General features: G+C 48.8%; 9 protein-coding genes across 9 annotated transcripts; 5 read left to right on the top strand and 4 right to left on the bottom strand.

Moving 5' to 3' along the window:
- Positions 1-1,405: 1,405 nt before the first annotated feature.
- On the bottom strand, positions 1,406-1,816 carry CCMA1212_010808 (uncharacterized protein; the record flags this gene model as incomplete). Its single annotated transcript, XM_073707836.1, has 3 exons — positions 1,406-1,500; positions 1,552-1,577; positions 1,620-1,816. The coding sequence occupies 3 exons, from the start codon at positions 1,814-1,816 to the stop codon at positions 1,406-1,408; spliced, it is 318 nt and encodes a 105-aa protein (XP_073553667.1).
- Positions 1,817-2,304: 488 nt separating this feature from the next.
- On the bottom strand, positions 2,305-3,750 carry CCMA1212_010807 (putative pyridine nucleotide-disulfide oxidoreductase RclA; the record flags this gene model as incomplete). The annotated part of the gene is made up of 1 exon (XM_073707835.1): positions 2,305-3,750. One exon carries the CDS (start codon positions 3,748-3,750, stop codon positions 2,305-2,307), a length of 1,446 nt encoding a protein of 481 aa, XP_073553660.1.
- Positions 3,751-6,699: 2,949 nt separating this feature from the next.
- Positions 6,700-6,975, bottom strand: CCMA1212_010806 (uncharacterized protein; the record flags this gene model as incomplete). Its single annotated transcript, XM_073707834.1, has 1 exon — positions 6,700-6,975. The coding sequence occupies one exon, from the start codon at positions 6,973-6,975 to the stop codon at positions 6,700-6,702; it is 276 nt and encodes a 91-aa protein (XP_073553661.1).
- A 377-nt stretch (positions 6,976-7,352) lies between these two features.
- On the top strand, positions 7,353-8,883 carry CCMA1212_010805 (uncharacterized protein; the record flags this gene model as incomplete). The annotated part of the gene is made up of 2 exons (XM_073707833.1): positions 7,353-7,641; positions 7,709-8,883. 2 exons carry the CDS (start codon positions 7,353-7,355, stop codon positions 8,881-8,883), a joined length of 1,464 nt encoding a protein of 487 aa, XP_073553658.1.
- A 345-nt stretch (positions 8,884-9,228) lies between these two features.
- On the bottom strand, positions 9,229-10,047 carry CCMA1212_010804 (Endo-chitosanase C; the record flags this gene model as incomplete). The annotated part of the gene is made up of 1 exon (XM_073707832.1): positions 9,229-10,047. One exon carries the CDS (start codon positions 10,045-10,047, stop codon positions 9,229-9,231), a length of 819 nt encoding a protein of 272 aa, XP_073553659.1.
- Positions 10,048-11,032: 985 nt separating this feature from the next.
- Positions 11,033-12,179, top strand: CCMA1212_010803 (Endo-chitosanase; the record flags this gene model as incomplete). Its single annotated transcript, XM_073707831.1, has 3 exons — positions 11,033-11,131; positions 11,208-11,543; positions 11,655-12,179. 3 exons carry the CDS (start codon positions 11,033-11,035, stop codon positions 12,177-12,179), a joined length of 960 nt encoding a protein of 319 aa, XP_073553664.1.
- Positions 12,180-12,954: 775 nt separating this feature from the next.
- CCMA1212_010802 (uncharacterized protein) lies at positions 12,955-14,104 on the top strand (the record flags this gene model as incomplete). The annotated part of the gene is made up of 2 exons (XM_073707830.1): positions 12,955-13,169; positions 13,222-14,104. Coding segments are annotated over 2 exons (1,098 nt in total), but the record flags the coding sequence as incomplete, so codon positions are not given.
- Positions 14,105-14,982: 878 nt separating this feature from the next.
- On the top strand, positions 14,983-16,454 carry CCMA1212_010801 (uncharacterized protein; the record flags this gene model as incomplete). Its single annotated transcript, XM_073707829.1, has 4 exons — positions 14,983-15,312; positions 15,370-15,779; positions 15,843-15,907; positions 15,994-16,454. 4 exons carry the CDS (start codon positions 14,983-14,985, stop codon positions 16,452-16,454), a joined length of 1,266 nt encoding a protein of 421 aa, XP_073553662.1.
- Positions 16,455-16,909: 455 nt separating this feature from the next.
- CCMA1212_010800 (uncharacterized protein) lies at positions 16,910-18,187 on the top strand (the record flags this gene model as incomplete). The annotated part of the gene is made up of 1 exon (XM_073707828.1): positions 16,910-18,187. The coding sequence occupies one exon, from the start codon at positions 16,910-16,912 to the stop codon at positions 18,185-18,187; it is 1,278 nt and encodes a 425-aa protein (XP_073553663.1).
- Between the last annotated feature and the right edge of the window lie 1,192 nt (positions 18,188-19,379).

Raw genomic sequence — 19,379 nt, 5'->3', positions numbered from 1 at the left:
ATGTCCTGTATGCGGCGAAAACCCTTGGCTAATCAACGATTGTGAACCCATGTGTTAGCATCAACTAGGCATGTACCTACGCTAGAAACGTCGCCGTTGCTAGTGGCGGTTATAACACCACAACAACTGCAACCATGCAACAGATGAAGCCCGATTCGGCATGTGTTTACGGTTCAACCAATGATACTTCATCTAGTTTACTTGTAGCCTATCGGTCCTTCCCGCCTCTTTGGATAAATAGGCATTGTGGTATCTCGGGTTGAATTTATCGTTGATTCCAACCCGCATTTCCAGCAAATGTGCTTATTAGTAATTCGTCTCATGCATTCAGAGGCTGGAATGTTGTGATCCTTGGCTCATCCTCGCCATTTGAATGATTACGTTGTGGAACTTGAGCGCTTATATAGCGTTATTCGAAAACTAAATGATTTCTTCTTTTTGAACATGACAGAGCAAATAATATACACCGTCTCAGGACGTCTTCCCTTTCAGTTTTAACATCACAAGTTATGATCTGTCGCGTCCCAGAACCATCAATCTGACCACAGAATGAACGATGCGTGGGAACGAAGAGAGACAACGGGGTATCGGTTATCGTTAATGATTTGCAATCCAGAGTAAGTCCAGAGGAGGCCCTCAGAGGATGTGAGCGAGCTAGGGGATAAAGTCATCGCAGCGAACTCGTCTTGGGGCACACGAAGTACAGCACAAGGCTTTTTGGCGTAAATCTTATGACACCGCAATCAATTTGAAGCGCCGCTTCGACTGATTGGCTACATAAATTGCATGAAACCTTCTGTATCCTGGTGTATCGACGAGGCAGGGTAGTGACGAAGCAGTGTAGCGATGAAGCAGTGTAGCGACTCGCCATGTTCTCCATTTTCATCCCAGCTCACGGCCATTTATAACTCGAACTAGCAATCCGCAGTAAACTGATTGGCCGAGTTCTCACCTTTAAAGGACAATCCGAATATCGGAGTGAATCCTTCTGTAGGATTTCACCCTTCTTGCTTTCGAGTTCTTTCCATGTCCCAGCACACACTGATGAACCGACCAAACAGCTATTCTCGACCTTGTTGGCTTACCACGCGAATGCGTAAGCTGAGAGTTCCGACTAATCGGTCAGTCCACAGTGTAAGCCTTTCTCCCGTTCCCAGAGCTGACTCCGTGGCAACACCGCCAGGATGTATCTTTATCGCGATGAAGCCACGCTGAGGGTATTACTCGGTTAACTGAGCAACTGCAGACTTCAAGTTTGTTAGCTTGGCGTAACATGATGGCCGCCGATGCTGCTGCATTTGAAGACTGTCTTCGTTTCCGACATGTGTAACAAGTGAATCAAGAAGCGGTGACAGAAATATGTACCCTTGAGATTGACCTCCGATGATATCCACCAGTCAAGGGACTACGACTCAGCCAGGTTCAACCATTTCTCGGGGTAGCCGGCATTGCAGATGACGTTCTCAGCGACAATCTCAGCAGCAACTCGGAGTGTCCCTTCTGAGGTGACGTCCGTGCATAAACTAGGGATCTAAGGCTCAAGGTGACTACCTCTGGCTGCCATCTCTGTGATGGCCCTGTTTGGCATTGATTAAGCCGATCATGCGTATAGTGCAAACTTAGAAGAACCAGTAGTCACATATGCCAAAGCCGCGGCTTGGCCAATAGCCCTGGACGCCTTTGTAATGAAGACGGATCGGCCAGTGAGGTCGGCATCGGTAGGGTCAATGAAAGGATAGGCGGGGTGACGGGGCTTTGCATCTTCGATCAGTTGAGAGGCATTGGTTTCGCGTGAGGATATCTCGTGGTCGCTCATAGTAGTTAATTCGGCGCTTTGTCCGCCCCAGTTGTTTGTTCTATTCGCTGGACTTCCCTATGTAGACGCTTTTCTTTGATAGAGAATGAGACCATATGGCCGGTGCACTGGGGACCAGGGACAAAATATCGTAAGGATTGGGTTGCCTGTTCAGGTCGTCTCGGATATCCTTAACATGCCTTTATTCCACCCAAGCAGGAAGGATCCAGTAATACTGATGGCAAATATGAAAGCCCATATTCAATCGTTTTCCCCCTTGTCTAGACAGCTAATTAGATGGCCTTAATCCTATTGCCAACACTTGAACATGAAAGATGAACATGCCTTCACATTTCTTGAGGGCAAGGAAAATGGGTGAGTCAAGCTCATGGACCTCGGTGACACAATGGCCAAAACAAGGCGCAGTGATAGTCGCCACTATTTGACGGTGTAAATTATTGGTCATTTTTCTCAGGAGGCGGATTGGCGATGTAGACATTCTGAACGCATCATTTCAGAAAGCCCCAGAGATTGTTCAAGCTCTCTGCTAGTGAGGGATGGGCCCATATGGCATCCCTCAATGCCGTCCATTGAACCCCCCCAATCATTGCCATCTCCACTAAGCTCATTATCTCGCCACCCTCAATGCCCAAGCAGGTGAACCCGAGAATCCTCTGTGACTCAGTATCAACAATTGCTTTCATCAAGCCTCTAGTCTCGTCCGTTTCCAGCGCTCGTGCAACATATGACATTGGCATGCTGGCGACCTGCAGTCTGCGACCTGGATATTGCTTGCGAGCTTCATGCTCGTGAAGGCCGACGTGGCCGAGTTGCGGATCGGTATAGACAACGTACGGTACAAGACGCTCACCCACCGTGAGGTTTCCCTTCTCGAGCAAGTTGGTGCGCAGCAAGCGAAAGTCGTCATATGAGATATGCGTAAAAGCCGGCCCACCCTTCACATCGCCAAGAGCCCAGACTCGATGATTGGATGTACGTAGCTGTGCGTCGGCGATGATGTGGCCGCGTGCCGTAGTCTCAATGTTGGCAGCGCCAAGCTTCAGCATTTCCGTGTTGGGTACACGACCGGCGGCGAAGAGAACATGGGATGCACGCAGTTCCGATTGGCCGCCCTGGCCTGACACCCCGACTGACACCGCGACCGCGATCGCGGGATCTCCGTCGCCAGCAGGACGAATCGCTGTAGGGCTCGCGTTAAGAAGAACTCGGACGCCGTCCTCCTTGAGCACGCCAAGCATGGCTTCGGCGACATCCGCGTCTTCGCGGGGAAGTAATTGTGCACCTCGCTGTATAATAGTAACAGGAGCACCCAGCCGGCGAAAGAGCTGGCCAAATTCGAGGCCGATGTAGCCTCCACCGACCACCACGAGATGAGAGGGCACCACCCCCAGCTCCTGTATCGAGGTTGAGTCAAGTATAGCGCCGGGTGGGAAAGCAGCAACATCGAACCCATCAATCTTTGGTATCGCCGGGCGTTCTCCGCTACAGATGAAGACGCGATCGGTAGTGAGGCTCATCTCGTGGCCGTCCATGGTGCGTACATGAACCGTCTGCTCGTCGTTGAAAGACGCGGTGCCGAAGATCAGATCTACGCCGGCTTCGCGTATTCTGCGCTCGCTCCCAGAACGAAATCTGTCGACAATGTCGCGCTTCCGCTGCCTCACAACCTCCATGTTCACTTTGATATCGTTTTGTGCAGCATCTGTTTGATCACCGGTGTATATTCCATACTGGGGTCCCCGCCGCGTCAGATACGCAACCCTGCCAGACGCAATCATTGTCTTAGTCGGGGTACATCCTTCGTTGATGCAGCAGCCACCGACATGCGAGCTCTCAATCAGGGCCGTTTTGTGCTGCGCCTTTGCAAAAGCTATGCTGAGCGGCGTGCCGCCTTGGCCAGAGCCAATGATAATGGCATCATAATGAATAGACATGGTTCGAATGTTCTCCGTTTGTGTGAAATGCTTCGGCCTGTAAACTAGCCTTGAACCTGCGGAACACAAGAGACTGCGCATGAGTGTCTCAAGGCGAAGGGAGGTGGAAGCTAGAGAAGGGATAGCAATTGAAGAAATAGCGACGGCGGGAGGCCATCCTATATATCATAATCGCGGAGCGACCGTTATAGAGTACCCGGGTAGCTTACCTGCAGGTAGAATTGTATTTTTCTTTTTTTTTTGGAGGCCCATTTAGATTTCGGATGCGGAGGAGCGCGGTGCGTCAGAGGCAGCGAAGTTTCAATCTATTACCTTATTACACTTTCGAGGTACCTAGGCTGGGCATTAAGGTAGGTACCTGCCCACCTACTACTACTTAGGTACTGCCTAGGTGCCTAAAAGTAGACAGCTTATCCACCTATTGCGACTCCCGGTTATTTAAGCCAAGCCCCGGGACAGAGTTCGAAGAACGATGGCAATTGCGTAAGAAATCTGGTGGTCCATATTAAAGCTACCTTAGGAATTATATAGGAATGTGGGTTGCATTCTGGGGTTATGGAATACCACTAGATGATACTAAATGAGCAAGCATTTGATTAGCTCGAGCGCATGGAAGCAAAAGTGCATGTGATGGTTTGAATCAGTTGCCCGGTTTATATGCTATTGTTGGAAGCAAAGTCGGGTTAACCCGCAGCCTTCATGAGCCGCGAATTACTATCGCGTATAACGCAGTAGAGCCTGTTGCTCGTTGTCTCAAAACCTTTATTTACCTAGTTGATAAAGAAGCCGCCGTAAATGGATACTAAGCACCTGATCATCAGCCCGGCGTATATGTAGCAATGCGGTACTTTGTCTCGAGTAAAAAGCACTAGGTACCTAGGAAGCTACTCGTTGCTGGAGTTTGTATACCGCCTAGGTATAAGGTATGCAACATAAGCGCCTCTTCAACCGCTTCTTTCAGCCGCGGGTGTTATTGTGGCGCCTCTAACTATCATTCATCCGGTAATGTCTGATAACCCCCTCGTCTAAGTCTGACGCCATCTTGCAGTTCACACGCGCGGAATAGACTAAGATGAGATATCGGCAGTTGTAAATTAAAGACACCCTAAGTGATACGATAACTAGGTAGGGCTGAGTACAGTGTCCAACCGTCCCCAAACATCAGTTGTTTCGCTTGACTTGAACCTACGGTGGGTAAGTTGAGGTGGTCGAGACCGCCTCCATGTCTTGGACCCCGCCGCTTCTTTCTGTTAATGCTGATATGTATAACGACCCTCGCTACGTCTTTAGTCCATATACCGAGAAGTCCCTCGCCACTTAATAGCCGTTTGGCTAATCCTGCCAAGGAGCATCTAGCATCGTCACGAATGACGCGTAATTTTATTAATACCTTGCTTAGAAGGAATATCACCCAAGTACTACTTAGATATTTCACTGACAGTCAGAAGTTCTAATCATCGGTTTAATGATTTTCATTATCGACCTGGTCAGCCTTTCCAGTCATCGTTCGGAGCAAGGACACAGTTCCCGGGACTCGCTATATGACAGGACGGGAGATTGGATAATGCCGGCAAGGGGAAATGTGCAAAGGCTCAAGGGATAAAGAGCGAGAGCTTCCTAGATAAATCATTGATTTGACTTGGTCGGGGATTCACGTGTACAGAGAACGCTAAACAAGCTTCTTGAATGGCCATGATCCCAATATACGTTAAAGCAGCGTTAAAAACTCCTCCACAGAAGCTTCTGAGATATGTTGCGATTGCCTTCGCGTTCGAGATCAAGACTTCCACTTCGAGATAGGCGTAGATCTCCAGGCGGCTGCGGTGAAGCAACGGCCAGAGAGAGAATGAAATGGCGCTGGGGGTCGAAGGAACTGGAAATTACGTTCTTCCTCTTGCTGGAAAGAGGTCCGCCAGCCAAATTCTGCTGCGTCCTCTGGCCAGTTGGTGCAGTTCCCGATGACTTTCGACCATTCCCGCGGCTTCATACCATGAATCTTGGATGAATCGGCTGTGTAATTGCGAGGCAACATCCGTTAGAGCGCTATTCGAGGATAGACTCGCCCGCACGGGAACCTCTGTCATGCAGGGACCCACGGCGTTTGAGAGATAGTTTGGCAGCATGGAACGGCCGGTCACAAGTCGATCAAAAGACTACGTCTGTTTGTTCAAACAGGCGAGATGGGGCAATCGCACACGCAGCCTGAATAGGACTGCAGGCGTAAAACGTCCATTTTTGCAACCTTCCGGGAGCGTAATCGTCCTCCTCATTGTTAGCCTATCGTTTGTCGTGTATTCTTCATGTGTTGGACCAATGGCGGTCCACGCTGGGAATGTTGATCCCTTGAGCTTGAAGCCCAGTACATGTTGCTTTCTTACTTTTTCGCTTCTCTCACCGAAATGTGTTCTTTAAAAGAGTGTACAGTCTAAATATGCTGCTGCTGATAGACAGATGATAGCGTTTGAAGGACTGATCCCCAGCTAAAGCCATCAAACTGAGCATGCGAGGTTCTGAACACAAGCTTATGCTTTCCTGGAGGACGTCTGACACTGATGAAGGCAGATGAATTATGACTGGCCTAGACGTTGAGGTCGTTTGAGATTTTGCTCGCAAATCGAGTTGGTGAACGACAACATTTCTCCATTAAATACGTCGACATGGTCAAATACTGGCCTAAAGCCTGATAACAAGACTTGCGAAAACCGACCCTTAGCCTGGTTGAAGACGGTCTGCAGAATGTCGAAAATGTCCGCAAGTTCGAAACAAGCACGCTCAAACACAAAAGTCCCTGCCCAGAGGCAAGTCGATAGTCCAGTGAGAGTATCTGTAAAGGGAATTTTCAAGCGCGTCCCGAATTGAGCGCGCTTGAAAGTCTGTCGCGAGTATCACGTTCTTGACGAGCGTAAAGTCAACGTCCAGTACTAGCTTGACATATCCCTCGAGGAAGGCCTAGCCGTCGTCAGCCTCAAGCAGAGCGAACGTCGGTTCTGACTGTAAGTATTCATCCGACATGGCCTCGTTCACCAGTAACGCCAAGTCAGAGAGACGAGGCGCCTTGATGACGTCTACGACAGTCAACGACGAGCTCTGCTCGCGCGCCGCTGATACCAATCGCATCACGGCAATGGATTCGCTGCCGACATCAAGGGAGCTGCTCTCAGCAGTGATGGATTCGGCATTCATCTCGAGAACGGAAGACCATAAAGCCTGCAATTTCTTTTCCATTGCAGTAGATGGCATGTGGCGCTTTTTCCCCCTGTGATTGTACATAGGCAAGCTGCTTAAGGGTTCGCTTGCTTCCTAACTCTCTCGGAGCCCTTCGATTGGTTTTATTAGTAGTCTTTATTGGGATTCTTTCGTCATGCATGTATGCTCCTGGGGCCATGCTATGAAGGCAATGTAGGCAAACACAAACAAGCTAAATTAGCTCGTCGGACTTTAGTTACTCCACTGCCAAGAGACAGCTAACGCATTGACACGGGGAGATAGAAATTTTACAATGCGGAGACTTAACTGCATACAATCATATCTCAAGAGCTTATCCAAGAGCTGTCAATCCAAGCGCTGCATCTTCTTCCAAGTATCGCTGCACTTGGAACACAATGGCACACTCTAAGTCAGCAAAGCGGAAGCGGAATGCCCAAGCGCAACTCTCTCAAAAGCACATCAAGACTGAAAAAACCTCAACTGTGACCACGCTGCTTGACGATGAGCGATTCGAGATCAAGCGTTTACAGACAGTCATTTCGGAAGAAGAGCTTGACATCACGATTGAAACACTTACAACTCTGGCGCAGCACCCAAGCTTGACAAAGTCAAAGCTCTGCAGGAACCTTCGAACGGCGGTATATGACTTTCGCCAATCGTGTACCACCGGTGTCAATGCCACCAGTAAGTCCGCTTCCTCCTAATAGCATTTAACGCAGCGACCGGTGAATGAATCTAAGGTGCTCTCTAGAGGACAGTGCCAACCTGACAGCGCGCGTGTCTGCTGCACTTGCTGACGAAAAATTCCTTGAGGCGAAGATTCTGCTTGCTGAGATGCGACTCCGAGGAGAAGAGCCCAAACTGGGCGCGCTGTGTCGTTGGGTGCGAGATCTTGACGTCGTGACACAGCCAAGAGGCGTGAGCATAGATAATCCAAAACGGTTGCCCAGGGACGAGGAGCTCCTCAGTGTACTAGATGCTGTCCTGCGTGTCAGCTGTCCGGTCGATCGCAGCGTCGGTATCACAGAGCCTCTACTCGGGTCGTCCCCTCGCATAGCATTTCAAGCCACGTGGGATGTGCGTCCTCCTGTCCAACCACAACAAGTTTACGACTCTGTTTTGGATGGGACTATTTTCTCTTCACTGCCAAGCTCGGTTGCTTCTTCTCTTCGCATTATCGAAACAACACCTGGCCACCTCCGCAACCCCCCCAACTACCATCCGGCGGTTCTATATGCCTCTCAGCCGAACACCGTTCCGCTGTCACCGGAAACGCCTCAAATATTGCATCACCAGCATCCCAACGTTCCGAATCTCAGTCTTGCGACGAACCTTCTTTCGCCTGAAGAATGCAAAGCCATCATTGCTCTTGGCGAAACGGTCGGCTTCCTCCCGGACACGCCCATACGTGAGGGTGGCGATGCCAGTGTCCTGGCACACAATTTCTACTGGATCATTGATACCGCATTTCACGACAAGCTCTGGTCGCGTATCGCTCCATTTGTGCCGTCCTCGGTTGACGGCCGCTTATCCCGTGGCCTGAACAGACGGTTTCGCGTGTATCGGTATGTTCCCGGTGCGGAATACCGATGCCATATCGACGGAGCTTGGCCACCGTCCGGCATCCGGCCAGACGATACGTATGTGTACGACGATTCCCCTAAAGGAAAGAAGCAAAGCTCGTTATTCACTTTCTTACTCTATCTCAACGACGAGTTTGAAGGAGGAGAAACGACTTTTTTCGTCCCAGCGCCCATTGAGGGCACGCTGAATGCCTACCGAGTACGGCCAGTCATGGGCGGTGTCGCTATATTCCCCCATGGAGAGACGCGAGGGGCTTTGCTGCACGAAGGATCAAGCGTGACAAAGGGCGCCAAGTATATCATACGGACAGACGTTGAGTATGACATAGATCCATCACAATAGGTGTAGGTAGCTTGTCGAGATATCGAATGGGGTATTCATGTTATCTTGCCCAGGAACCTCAGTATATTATACCATTACCTACAAGTGACTTGTAATCCGCATCGTCTTTCGATACTGGACGTGCTACAGAATGGATAAGTGGCATGATATTTGCAATTATATAATATTTACTTATCGAGCTATGTACTTGGCGGCGTTCTTACAGCTTGCATCTAGATGAGCACCGCCATTCTATTTACAGATAGTAGGTAAAGTATATACATCAGTTTCCGGATCTTCACATATGCACACCTAGAGAGGACCATCAAGAGACATCCCGGCTCAGAGCTCGCGTGAAGTCGATGCTTAGTCAACATTGCAGAGTCCGTTGGTGCAGACAAGGGCATCAGAACAATCGTCATCCGAGCCGCAGCTGGCACCTTGACAGTGGCCCTCCCAGCTGCAAGACGATGGAGGAGTTGAACCGCTGCCCGAACCTCCACCACACTTGCCACTGATACACGTAAGGTCATCGGAGCAATCATCGTCTGAGCCACAGCTGGCTCCTTGGCAGTGGCCTGCCCAGCTGCAAGTGCCACTACCATTGCCCGGGTTACTGCCGCTGCCGTTACCTGGATCGCCTCCACCGCCATTGACGGGACCATTTGGCTGCCCTGGAGCGTTGGTGTCGAAGTTGTACAGAGTCTCATCCAGAATTTGCCAGGAGATGTCGATGTGTCCAGCGTTGCATGCGTTTGAGTTCAACGAATCGAGAGCAGAGAAGCTGAAGTCCAAGCCAGGAGCTCCATTAGGGTTCCACTGGGTGTTGGAAGAGGATCCGGTGCCACATCTCTCACAGCCATCACCGATGAAGAATGGCGTGCTGGAGGGCTGTCCATTGACACTGACCACAACCCGTTTGCCGCAAAACTTGGCCAAGTTTCCAGCCAAAAGGGTGTGGTTCATAGCAACGAGGTTGTTGCTATGGACGTTGTTCAAGGTCCAGGGGAGAAACTGGCTGCATTCGACAAATCCCGTGTTCATGTTGGTGAAATCGTTAAAGCAGGATTGCGGATGTTCGATATCGTAATAGTAGGTACCAAAGCCATTTCCGGAATTGATCACTGACTGTCCAAGGGCAAGCTTGGCAAATAGGCCAGAAGACGCGATAGCTTCGGCCCTCATGATTGTGGTATGACTGATGGATATCGTAGAATGAATGGCCTTGGGGGAGCTGTGACAAAGGTTGACTTGTTTGGAGGAGGAGTGCTGCCAGTAGTTTTAGTTGAGGTTGGAAATGACTGGATACTTATACTTCAGCGTATACATAGAGCAATTGTAGTGATAGAGAGCAAACGGCCCGAGGCGACATACGAGATGTCCCAGCCCATGATCCCATTGAGTAAAACCCTTTACACTCGATAGATTGATATAAGCTTACGAAGGCCATTGTCCTGCCCTTCTGGGCAGAAGAGTTAAGTAATGAACTAGTATATGATATTGGGGAAGCCATGCATTTAGAAATTACACTCGTAAATGGAATTGCATGTCACTCTGCCTTCCTCTTTAAAAGAACAGCTTCCAATCGGGTGTTAGACATAAGACAACTAGGATCCATCCACAACGAGTCATCCTTGCAGAAGAGAAATTACTTGCCCCACCCAGAAGGACAATGCCCTTTTATAAATAGATGGCAGTGCTCTGTTTGGAATCTCTTTTCCTCCCCCCCCCCCCCCCCCCCCCTTTCCCCTTGGAGTTTGGATCAGAAGAGCTTGTGGGAGCAGGAAAGCTGCATTTCCAGTGCTTACTATGATGTGCAGGCGAGTTTTTCCCACTCGTTACTGAGTCGCAACTGTGGCCAATCATACCAATAGCAGAGAGTCCTCTTTAGTCCCATACGCTCAACCTTCCTAATTAAGCTTACTTTAGTGTGTGGCGTGGAATAGCAAAAGGGACACCTCGAAAGATATCTCACCGCTTTGGACCCTTTTCCGCATCTGGCCACACCCCATCCTCGAAAACTCGTATTATGTGAATCTTACGAAATGCAAGGTCCAAGTCCAGGTATAAAAGGTAAGAAAGACCATTGTTAAATACCATGAGTGGAAGCACCAGTCTTGACCTAGTTGAAATACACTCTCCACTCAGACTCTTGAACACCCTCACCACGATGCATCCTTCCACTCTCTTCACACTTCTCGCTACCGGGACTACCTCTATCGCTTACACTATTCCCGCCAATCTTCAAAGCATATATAATGCCCACAAGGTCAGGATTTTCTAACACATTCTCAAAAAAATTTGCAAAGTACATGCGGCAGCCACTGACATTGAGGCTTCATTAGGCGGGAACTTGTGCCAAACCACTGTCTGGAACCTCTTCTTCTGGAGCTGTCTTCTGCGGAGATATTCCCAACGCCATATTCCTGAAGGGAAGCTCTGGAAACTATGACAACATGGACGTCGATTGTGATGGCGCCGATGACAAAGCCGGCGATTGCTCTAATGACCCTACTGGATTCGGGGAGACTGCGTTCAAAGACACTGTGCAGTCATATGGTATTCCGGATCTCAACGCAAACATTCACCCGTATGTTGTTGTCAATGAGAAGCCCTTTTTTGACGGCCAGCAATACATTAAGCCTTTGAGCGTTATGGCCATCGTTTGCAACAATCAAGTGGTAAGTTCCATTTCGCTTTTCCCCTGTCCGTACCCATCGTATATCCTCTAGGGCACACCGTCTCCTGCCTCGCGGCCTTGCCAAGGGTTACTAACAGTACCGATGTCTTAGTGGTATGGTATCTGGGGCGACACGAACACAGAACCAACAACCGGGGAGGCATCAATTTCACTTGCCCAGCTGTGTTTCCCCAACGAGCACCTGAACGGCGACTTTGGACATGGGGCAAAGGACGTGCTTTATATCGGGTTCATCGGTGACGATACTGTGCCAGGCAAAAACGGTGCAAAGTGGAATGCCCAGAATGTTTCGGAATTCGAAGCAAGCATCAAGTCATTGGGTGACCGACTTGTCCAGGGTCTCGGCGGGGACAACGGCGGCACCACACCTCCTCCAACCACCTGTTCCTGGGAGGGTCACTGTATCGGTGCCTCTTGCGGCTCTGACGATGATTGCTCTGACGACTATGTTTGCTCTAGTGGCAAGTGTGCTGCAAATGGCGGCAGTGGCACTACTCCCCCGCCTCCCCCCACCACCTGCTCCTGGGAGGGTCATTGCATTGGCGCCTCATGTGGCTCTGACGACGATTGCTCTAATGATTACGTTTGCCGGAGTGCCAAGTGCGCCGCGGACTAAGGAGTCTCGGGAGAGATCTGATAATGCTTTTTCCCTTAGACTATACATACGCTACGAAACCCCTTTATACTTAGCTTTGAGCATACTGATCTAAGCAACTTTGGTTATGAGTAGGTGGCATATGTCACAGCGTTCGGCGGTTATAGTGCTGTTGTCGTCCTTGGTTTGTAAGGTAACAGCAGGTCAACTACTTGAAGATTATACTCAAAAGCTCGCCTGGCCCATAAGTGCTGCACAATAGTATACTTAACAGAGATAAAAAGAAAAGTCGACAATGCATAACCAATTGGCATAAAAGGTTATCGTCACAGTTTACCGCTTGCCTCGCGTGGCAATTTTTGCAATATCTGCAATGGAGAGCATTGACCTAAGAGACGAGCAAAAAGGGTAGGACATGGATCTTGACAGAAAGAAGGTTGTAACAGTGTGTGCAGATAGTGCAGAACCACATGGTCAAGTCCCTCTGCATCTTTTAAGTCATCTACAGCTCGTTCAGCAGGTGAACTTCATCTAGCTAGGATAAATGAATCACTAAATGACTCACGGTGGCGTTGTGTTGGCCGGAATGGAATTTCCCGAATAGGCAATCGATGAGTCAACTGGAAGCTTCAAAGCCACTTCGCACTGGCGCGCGCTACCCGGAAGTGCGAGCCCCGAGTATCTCGGAGCAATATCCATGCGGCTTCAGCGACGACCTGTCAGCTCTGGCTCGAGGCGAACGCATATATATGTAAGACCAGCTTGCCCAATTGCCCACGACATCTCATAATGCAGCACACTCTCAAAAACTTCGTGTCTCCTCGCCATTTATTCCAACAATTTTCATATCGGCGTCAAAGCCACTGAACCCGTCACGATTTCACTGACTGGAGCCCCCATTCAGCAAGTGACAGCGACAATGGAAGGCAGATTCCCATCTTTCTGCAGGCTATGCAATATACCACTGGCTGGAGCAAATGAATGGCGACAACACGCAAAGAGCGATTCACAGTATGCATACAGTGATGGAACAACATTTGGGTACTAACCTTTGTCTTTTCAGTGTCTACAATCTTCGTGCTAGGATAGCGGAACCTGGGACTGTCGTGTTGTCATTGGTATCTTCAAGTGGAAGAGTGGCTGTTGAGATAGAGTGCGATTCTTATCATGATGACAAAATCAACAAAGATGACTCCGAGCTTTCTGATAACATGAAGTCAGAATTCGATCCTGCACAATGTCTCTTCTGCGGCGCGCGAAATGGCACTTTTAACGACAATCTCGCCCACATGTCTAAGGAGCACAGCTTCACCATACCATACCAAGACTGTTTGTTAGTCGAGCCTGAGCCACTTGTCGGATACCTGCACCTGGTTGTATACGGATACGGCGAATGCATCCTATGCGCCACGCGCCGCAATACTGTCGAAGGCATTCAGCATCATATGATGGCCAAAGGTCATTGCCGCTTCAACGTCGCCTCGGATATTACAGACTTCTACGATCTTCCCGTGCAGGAGTTTCAAGCTGCCGGAGAGTTGTTAAGACTGCCGTCAGGCAAGCTAATTGGTCACCGTGCAGCATCAACGGGGAGAAACTTTTTGAGAAGAGGACGTTCCTTTGGAGAGAGCCGCCACCTGGAGTCTACAACGTCATTGCCAGCAATTCCACCACATAGATCGGAACTTATTCTGCCAGATGATAACAATGTCATGGAGGCATCGCGTACCCAACTCTCACGATTGTCCCGAGGTGATCAACAAAGTCTATCTCATTTGTCCGATCACGAATTGCAATCGCTACTCGCCAGAAGTGCAAGACATCTCAACCAGTTGAAGAGGGAAGAGAAAGACGCACAACTCAAGCTGGAGACGGCCGGAAACACGACTCTCACAGGGCACTTCAGAATGGATACATCTAAGCGATTCCGAGGCCCTTGGGGCTAGACTTGGGGGATATTCTGTATAGCAGCAAGCATTTGATCTGAGCACGTCGGACGTTCAAGAGGCATCCTTTTGTCACACATAGGCTACATTGCTCGAGTCACCCCATCAGCGGACCATTCTCAGACACCAAGTGAAGTTTACTTGTGCCCCGGATTGATACGGCAATAATATCATCTTGTCCCGTTAACTACAATCGCTATGAGGCGGCAGAAAAGAAGTCTGGACTGATGAGAAAATTCGCTTCGCTAAATGTTTCCAAATTGCTCGTTGGGCGATGTCAGTGGGTTGTGGGCCTAGCCCGAATCCCAAGTAGCGCCTGAACAACTTCAGTGCTAAAGCCGTGTGTGATAATGTATAAGTGGGAATGCTTCACCTGACGGAGCTTACTGTACAGTAAAGTTTCTCAAGTACGTACAAAGGCGACGAGATTTACGAGGAAACCAGCAAGACCCTAGAGAGCACAATATCTTATTATATCATAAGCAGGAGAGGTTATGTGATTTGATAAAACCTGTCACTGTTTTATAAAACAGTTTGGATATTACGATCCGCACGAGTTTAGGTAAGAGGTGTGTAAATAGGGCATTATTAAGATCTCTGTCCCCGCCGCTACTTACTAACCCCTGACACGACTCGTGGTAGCCTTGACCGTTCTCCAGTTTTATATACAAACTCTACATATAGTATGTAGACTCGTGTGCGCCACTGCGGCAACGAAAAGGAGAGAATGCTCCGTGATATATAAGGCAATTCAGCCCCAACCTTCCGTTGATGCTAAGTAATGTTTCCACACGCCGCTTTATCTCACAGTCTATCTCGCCTCATACAGCTGTCCCACGAGTGCCGAGCGACAGGTCTGCCAGAGAGCGTGAAACACGATGGCTGCGATTGAGAGTCGCGGCCCGCAGCTCCTAGCCGTGGTATTAACGCTGCTGGGCTTTGCATTCACGGCTACACTTCTCAGATGCTATGTCAGAATAAAGATCGTGAAAGCATTCGGCTTGGATGATTATTTCATGGTCGCAGCTCTGGTATGTGATGAGCCACATCTCAGCGCCGATTTTATCCGCAATCGCGAGTTACTCATATCCCAATCGCAGATATCGTTTATACTATTCTGCTCTGTTGCTATTATGGGCGTACATTACGGTACCGGCCGCCATTACTGGGACATTGAACAGCAGCAGGATATACAAGAAGCATTAAAGGTGAGTGCCTTATTCCCTTCTTCACCTCTAATATAATCACGGAACACTCAATCCCAGACCAATGGATTAACGTGCAGTCTACAGTATTGGTATTTTTGTTATATCTGGTACTGCGTGACGATGATTGCATCGAAGATTTCCATTGGTTACTTCCTTCTACGGATCACCGTTGAGCGCATACACACCTGGATTATCTGCGTCGTCATGCTGCTTACCGTCGTCACGGGCATAGTCTTTTTCTTCGTCACGATGCTGCAGTGTGCTCCCATCACCTATTTCTGGAACAAGAATCAACATGGATCATGCATCAATATCGATGTCATCATCGCCATCACCTACCTATATAGTGCTTTCAGCGTCGTCTGCGACTTCACTTTTGCACTGCTTCCTATCGCTCTCATTCTGCAACTTCAGATGAACAGCAGGACAAAGATTGCGTTGATACCTGTTATGTTAATGGCATGCGTGTGCGTTCCATGTGACCCCTTTCGTTACCTCCGTTTGCACTTTTGCTAAACATTTTCTAACAGTGCGAGTGCTGCCGTCGTTGTTCGGTTCGCCTATGTGAAGGATTTCAAGAACGTCGACTTCCTGTGTAGGTTACTGCCCTGCGGCAACGCTTGACACGAGCTCTACGCGCAGGTACTAGGGTTCAAATTGACTGATAGAGGAGTTATTTAGGGGCCACCGTCGATATCGCGATTTGGTCTACTACTGAGCAAGGTCTAGCTATCACTGCCGGCAGCCTTGCTACTATCCGACCACTCTTCCGAAAGATTTTGGCCAAGCTGGGATGGTCAACCGTGGAATCGCATATGCCGCCCACCGGCGGTGCTCCAAACGGCTCGCTGGGTAATCGTGAAACCAGCGGCCGTACGAAGAAGAAAGTCCGGGGCCCTTTCAGTCTCGCTACTTTTACTCGGCACGAGGACGAGGACGAGGATGAGGAAACAAGACGTCTAGAACACGGGCAGTTGAGCCTGGGAGACGGATATGCAGGAAACTTCCAAACAACCATTACCACTGGTCCGAAGTCCGTATGGGGGTCAAAAGTATCTAAGGGGAGAAGCGAGAGCGAGGAGGAGCTTCGCATGGAGGTATCCAAGGTCAAAAGCTTCCTTATTACCGAAGAGACTGTATAGCCGCTCTACATACTATACGATAGTAGCGTCGGTATTGTACCTGCTGTTGGAATCAAACAGGGCTTGAAATACTACTCCATATGCCCCTGGACCGACACATCGGCATATCTCCAAATTAGGCCCACAACAAGACCAATATTCCCCATTTAGCGCTCCCAGCTGAATGATCAACGCTGACTTAGGTTCGAAAATCAGGGCTTTATTGGTGGAGATTATCGTTAGTTGCATTCCCAATCCAGTAGTTTTACTGGGGACATTTCTGAATGTGGATTGGGAGAGGCAAAGCTGAATTACTTAAACATTGAAAATTGCAGATAGTTGAAGGCGTTAGCGAAACGGCGGCAGACCGCCCTCAGGGCCCATGAAATGATTCTACATTATATGTGTAAACAAGTCCCGGTTGTCGAAACACATTCTCCTTGATAGGTTTGTAACTCTCTAAACAACCCATTCAAATGTTGACTCGGATGAACAAATTGTCATCGTCTCTGGCAGTCTTGCTAGCAGCATCTCCTCTGGCTCAAGCAACTCCCGCCCGTGGTTGTCGTGCATCTTGCAATGTAGCAGACAATCTCGTCCGCTTGCTCCGCACGCCGTCCAATTTACCAGAAGCACTGTCATTTTGCAGCGAGTATCTCTATTTACCGGCTTCTACTATTACAGTCGAGACAGTGACGCCGACGACCACCGCATACTCTACAATCTTCACCGATGTGTTTCCCACTGTCACGATCTCCACAGAACATGTCGACACGGTAATTCCCACCCGGACCGTCACGGTTACAAACGTACACACAGAAACGGGTCTCGTAACGGATACGTCTCTCACGACAGAGTTCGTCACTGTGACTGGCGAGTCGATGCAGCGACGTGCTGTCTCGACACCTCTCTCGCAACAAATCACTCAGTCATATGGCTCGAGCAGGATATCGAGCGGTTGTTCTTGTTTATCAATCCCCGTCTCAACAACTTCGGTGTCAGTGACAGCACCAACAGTCACCGTCACAGAAACAAACCAATTGACAACGATGGCGCCTGAGGCTACGCGGACTCTTACTTTGTATCAAACCACTACTCTACCCGAGGTTGTGGAGACTACGACGATTGACAGCACAATCGTCGTTCCAGCGACGACTACCCAAGTATCAGTGGTGACATCTACAGTCACCGCCACCGCCGCTGCGTCTGCAACTGGATATTTTTACATACGGAACGTGCGCCCGGCAGCCGACAACTTCTTCTCGGGCAATTTTCTCATAAACCGCGATTTCAGCTCTACCAACAAAGTTCAGGCTGCCACAATCTCAGGAGCCAATACAACAGCTCCTCGAATGGGTCTCACTCCAGAGGGGTACCTGACCATCATGCAATCCCGCGTAGCTACCTCTGCCGCCACTGGGACAGAAGACCAGACTTGGGTCGCCTTCGCTCATGATTATGTGAACAGCGAAGTCCTGACTTTCGACAAACTAGCCAACGTCCAGGCATGCTCAACCTGCCAACCGCTCACGTTCGAAATCAGTCAAGAGTCCGACGGGTCGTACATCAACTTCGTTAATGAGGGATCGAGAGCCATCTATATCTGCGGTCCTAATCTGAGCGCTGGTGTAAGCTTTTATGCATTCTGGGTCAGCCTCACAGGACCCCCAACAACGAGCTGTTTCTTGCAGCGGATATATGAGTCGAAAGAGGGAGTTGCAGGGCCGACGTTTGGTACACCGACTCATGGATAATGTAGGAGGTAATTAGCTTTATAGAAGTAATTTAGAGTAAGTTAAAGCTTTCTAATTGCTCTCCTCTAAAATTGTCAGCTGTGTCTTGTGGCGAAGAACTAAAAACAGGGAGGACGGCCTATTAAGATGCAAGAGCGTCACTAAGCTACCTTTAGCAATATGCCACTATAACGCTAGCTAAACCCTCTCCGTAAGGGTTTTCTTTTCTCCGCCAGCTGACTGTGACGAACCAGTGTCCTATACTTAAATATAGAACGGATTCCCAAGGGACAAACCTAGGTTCGTGGGTTTGTGTTAGCAGATAGGTCAGGTGTCACGACCCAGCCTTATGGTCGCGACAATGGGCCACCTTGGTGGGCGATACCGGATAAACGTCGGACCGTTTAGCCAATCAGGAACGGATCATTAAATCCTTTAATGATCTAAGGGATAGATCATCTCTTTTGTAAATAATCCAGGAACGGGATTATCAGATTGTTAAATGATCCAGCCAGGATAACTGGATATATAAGTCGCATTCATGTCACTTATTCAGATAATTTAGATAGCCAGTTGTTAACACACACCACAGTAATAATACAACCAGATTGGAACTCAGACATCCACTGCAAGTATTACCAGCTGCGTGACAAGACTGCCCGCAAGTCCAACCTGGCCTACCGCTAACACAAACACAAACAGGCATTCCATTCGATCCTAAGTGCGGCCTAGCTACACTTAGCAGCGAACGGCCTGCCCATCTACAGGTTCCCCGGAACCGGTTCGTCACATCAGGTCAGATGTATTTAGCAGTGACTGTCACGTAGCTAGTAATACTTGCAGTAGATGTCTGAGTTCTAATCTGTTTATATTGTTGCTGGTGTGCTATATTAATAACTGGCTATCTAAACTATCTAAATAAGTGATATAAATGCGACTTATATATCTAGTTATCCTAAGGGTTTTAATGCACTTAATCCTCGGGTTTATTAAGTTGTCCTTAATCTACTTAACAGTTAAGTTTATTAAGTAGTTCCTGATTAACTAAGCAGACTGACATTTACCTAGTGCCGCCCACTAAGGGTGGCCTATTATTATAACTATAAGGCTAGGTTATAATAAGTAATAAATAGCTAAGCTAGTTTATAATTATAAAATACCTTAACTTAATAAATATTAAATAGCTTTATAAAGAGCTTATATATAATTATTT

This window comes from Trichoderma ghanense, assembly GCF_004382785.1.
Source record: "Trichoderma ghanense strain CCMA-1212 chromosome Unknown scaffold_32, whole genome shotgun sequence".
Classification (NCBI taxonomy): domain Eukaryota; kingdom Fungi; phylum Ascomycota; class Sordariomycetes; order Hypocreales; family Hypocreaceae; genus Trichoderma; species Trichoderma ghanense.
The sequence above is the reverse complement of the archived record's forward strand: the minus strand, read 5'-3'. Positions and strand labels throughout refer to the sequence as shown.